The 4,601-nt window shown below is 44.1% G+C and overlaps 1 protein-coding gene across 1 annotated transcript in view; it reads right to left on the bottom strand.

Annotated features, from left to right (window-relative positions):
• The window catches only part of LOC143280578 (solute carrier family 23 member 1-like), a 29,983-nt gene extending 25,382 nt beyond the window's left edge, over nucleotides 1-4,601 (bottom strand). The window contains exons 1-3 of the mRNA XM_076585279.1: nucleotides 4,477-4,601; nucleotides 1,268-1,425; nucleotides 486-643 (exon numbers count right to left, since the gene is read on the bottom strand). Coding sequence (XP_076441394.1) covers nucleotides 486-643; nucleotides 1,268-1,425; nucleotides 4,477-4,536 — 376 coding nt within the window. The 5' untranslated portion in view covers nucleotides 4,537-4,601. The remainder of the gene's footprint in view (nucleotides 1-485; nucleotides 644-1,267; nucleotides 1,426-4,476) is intronic.

The following is a 4,601-nucleotide window of genomic DNA, read 5'->3' as shown; positions in this document are numbered from 1 at the left end:
AGCAATAGGAGCTGAAGCTGTGTGTGGGCGTGCGTGCGCGCGCGCGCGCGCGCGTGTGTGTGTGTGTGTGTGTGTGTGTGTGAAGTCAAGTCAAAATGATCTGTATTGAGGGCAAAAGAATAAGCTTATGCAGCTTTTTTTTTTACATCCTGCCCCCCCCACCTCCCCACCCCCACCCCACCCCCCCACCCCCCAAAAAAAGAGAGAGAGAGAGAAGAAAATAAAATAAAAAAAAGGGGGGGGGGGGAGTGGGGGTCGGGAAAGGATGATATAGAAATATACAATTACAAGAAACACACTAAAATTCTATCGAAAACAACAACAACAACAACAGAAATGATACGAGCGAAATTTGCAATAAATATACATATGACACTGACTCTGTGCGTGTGTGTGTGTGTGTTTGTGTATGTGTGTATGTGCATGTGTGTGTTTATGTGTGTGTGTGCATGTGTGTGTGTGTGTGTCTGATGGTGTTCGCTTACCGGCCAGAGCGTAGAGAAGAGCGGGCTTTGTGACGTTGGCAGTGACGTCAGTGTCGCGTGACGTCAGCGCCGTGGCCGGACATCGCCACTGGGGCTGGGACAGGACGGAAAGGATGGGAACGATGTAGGACGCTGACGGCCCTTGAACGATGGGCAGCCTGTCAGAGAGTCGAATTGAAATCCACTGAAAATGGGTCACATCTGCTAAGACAGACAAACTGAGAGAGAGAGACAGACAGACAGACAGACAGAGAGAGAAAGAAAGAGAAAGACAGACAGAGACAGACAGACAGACATGAGCACTCGCACGCGCACAGACAGAGAGACAGGCACACACACACACACACACACACACACACACATATATATATATACACACATCTACACACACACATCTACACACACACACACACACACACTCACACACACACACACACACACACACACACACACACACACACACACACACACACACACACACACAAACGCGAGAGAAACTGAGTTGGGGGATGAGGCAAGCAGAGGCAACTGTGAAAATGTACTTTAAGACACACACACACTCTGTGTGTGTGTGTGTGTGTGTGTGTGTGTGTGTCTGTCTGTCTGTCTGTCTGTGTCTCTAATTGCGTGTGTGTGTGTGTGTGTGCGTCTGTCTGTCTGTGTCTGTGTTTGTTTCTATCTGTGTCTGAAATTTTGTGTGTGTGTGTGTGTGTGTGTGTGTGTGTGTGCATGTGTGTGTGTGTGCGTGTGAAGGTGTGTGTGTACATGTGCGTCTGTAAAACCTGACTCCGAAGGTGGTCTGCAGCAGAGTGGCGGCACCAGCAGCCACCAGGTTGGCGCCGACCAGTTCTGTCACGGCCGCACTGTCTCCCGTCATGCACAGCGGCTCCGTCAACAGAAGCGGAAGTGACGCGGACGAGATGACAGCCATGAGGAAATTCTGTTACATAGCAATGATATGATGCTGTTGTTAGTGTACGTTTCTTCTTCTTCTTCTAATTGTTCTTTTCATCGCTTTGTTACCTTTTATAGACTATTCCAGTTACTGTTCTTATTCGTCGTTCTAATTATTTTAATTTATTTCATTTTATGTCTTCATTTCTATATTTTGTGTCGTTCTTTATTTTTATGTTTTGTGACGTTAATGGGCAGAATTGTAAAAAAGGCCTTTACTGTGCCTAATTCTTTACCCATTAAAGATTTAATCAATCAATCAATCTTCTTCCTCTTCTTCTTCTTCTTTCCGTTACACGACCAACATCGACTTGCTGATGACTGTCGTGTTCATGCATGATGGATATTTTCGTGTCTCCTTAACCCGTCGAACGCTGACATGGATTACAGGATTTCTAACGTGCTTATTTGCCTATACACACGTAGGGGGTTCAGGCACTAGCAGGTCTGCACATATGCTGACCTCGGGAGATCGGAAAAAAAGCTCCACCCTTTACCCACCAAGCGCCGTTACCGAGATTCGAACCCGGGACCCTCAGATTGAAAGTCCGCCGCTTTAAGCACTCGACTGATGTTTTTGTTGTTGTTGTTGTTGCTGTTGTTGTTGTTGTGGTTGTTTATGGAAGAGGTGGTAGTGGTGGCGTTGAATGGTTTAGAAGCTTATCTGCCAATATTTGTATTTGTATTTGTATTTTTTCTTTTTATCACAACAGAATTGTGTGTATGAAATTCGGGCTGCTCTCCCCAGGGACAGCGCGTCGCTATACTATATCGCCACCCATTTATTTGTATTTTTTCCTGGAACAAACCTTTTGTTGCCGTGGGTTCTTTTACGTGCGCTAAGTACCTGCTGCACACGGGACCTCGGTTTATCGTCTCATCAGAATACAATTTCAGTCCGTGAGGGTCTGGGTGCTAATCCTGGTCTCACCCTTTCTCCAACGTTTTAATGAAATTATTAAACGTTCAGTTGTTCGGATGAGACATCAAATCGAAATCCCGTGTGCAGCACGCACTTCGCGCACTGAAAAAGAACCCATGGCAGCAAGTATTGTCCTCTAGCAAAATTCTGTATGAGAAAAGTAAAAATCTGTACAAGAGTTCCACTCTGATAGGTACACAAATATACATGCACGCACTCAAGGCCTGACCAAGCGCATTGGGTTATGCTGCTCGTCAGGAATCTGCCCAACAGATGTGGTGTAGCGTATATGGATTTGCTAAAACTGAAAATCTTCCTCTTCTTCTTCTTTCCCTTTTCCTCCTCCTTTCTGAGGGCAGTCAACTTTCAGTTTTCTTGAAGCTTCAACTGAGCTTGGAAGGGGTGGGCTGGTAAGTAGGTCTGTCGGTCGGCTATAGATATATGGGGGTGTTTTTCAATGCTCCGTGACGAACATCCACCCATTCAAGCCAAGAAAACCTAGCAATGAATGTGCCTACAAACGGACCGCCAGAGGTTGAGAACTCAAGCCAGGTATGATCTTACATCTACTGATTTGACAAGTGTGGCATCACCCACATCAACTTACATGTCAGGCTGAAGTAGGACAATGTAGATCATGGCGTGAACAGCCCGCATGTTTGCACCTGCTTCTACTCAGCATAGCATTACTCGAACCCCCTCCGTGACAAAATACGTACAGAATCCTATTTACCTACACACTTGCTCAGCTTGAAATGAAAAGGAATAAGTTTGCTTGACGAAAAGAATTTTCTTAGGTCGTCTCAAAAAGAGAGCCGCTCTTTCCATTCATATGCCTCCAAAGGTAAACAAAAAACTTAACAGGGGAATTATTTCAACAAGTGTGTTTCCAACCACCCGTTTGGCAATGAATTGAGTCGACTGAGCTCAGGACAGCTCTATGACCAGAGATATTTTTCGCAGGCTGTGTGCAATGTAGAATATCTTTTGATTCAAACGAAAATGTTTTTTTATGCGTCCACTGATTTCGCTCATGCTGTAAATTACGCCGTGTAACTGGGCAACCTGTGAAGCGAAAATGTTTTACGACAGCATGATGACAACCGGATTTCATCTTAAAATTTCGTTTCTTTTTTGATATTCCAAACATTTGAGACGTCGAAAAAAGTACAGGTTCTAATGTGCTTCTTAACCACCCCGCCCCCCTATGTTTATTCCATTTCAAATCATTAGAAATTACCAGTCAGAGAAATCTAAACTTACTGATAATTACCATTTGCTTGTATATGACAAGTGTGTGTGGTCAGAACTAGTCTTCCTGAAAACTAAAAATAATTTCTTTTTATTTCAAGCAAAACCTTTTTTTTTTTTCTTCAAATTCCTTTCCTCTCTAGCCCTGATCCCTTCCCCAGCCCATCACACTTTCCAGCTGCGTCTCCGAAACGTATAGAAACACCTCATTTATTCTTCTGTTAACTGTATATATACCCCCGCCATGTAGGCAGCCATACTCCGTTTTCGAATGTCTGCATGCTGGGTATATTCTTGCGTCCATAAACCACCGAGCCCGAGTTTGTAAACCGCTCAGAGCTTTGTCTCCGACCGAGAATAGGCGCTATGGAAAGTATCCACACCAAATCAATTCAAATCAAATGCTTGTGGATCCAACATTCATCAAATCAAATCGCAGATCAGCACATTCATTCACACACACACACACACACACACACACACACACACACACACACACACACACACACACACACACACACACACACACACACACACACTTCAAGATTTGATTAACCTTTGACCCCTGTTGCGACCTGGAGGATTTCAGAAAACAGCATAATAAAGAACACAATGAGGATTATGATAACGTATCAATTAAGGTAAAAATGAGGTTAACCTTCTTTCTTCTGCATGAATGTATCCCATGCAACATTGCAAGTCTAAACGAAATTACGAAGAAGTCTAAGGAAACCCGTTTACTTGCAGAAAATAATTTACAAAACGAAAATGCAGACTTTGGACATACATATTTAACGGGTAACAATCTTGTACGAGTTTCAGAAACACACACACACACACACACACACACACACACACACATACCTGAAATCCAAGTAGAAGGCACATTGGTAGAGGCACGCGGTCTCTCAGCGTGTACATCATATTTCTTTTCTCCCCACTCTCACTCTCCGTTCTTATGCAATCGTTATTTTCTGTCTCGCCTTCCA

The sequence above is a fragment of the Babylonia areolata genome, chromosome 3 (genome assembly GCF_041734735.1).
Source record: "Babylonia areolata isolate BAREFJ2019XMU chromosome 3, ASM4173473v1, whole genome shotgun sequence".
In the NCBI taxonomy this organism is placed as follows: Eukaryota; Metazoa; Mollusca; class Gastropoda; order Neogastropoda; family Buccinidae; genus Babylonia; species Babylonia areolata.
This window is presented reverse-complemented; position numbering and strand designations above follow the sequence as displayed.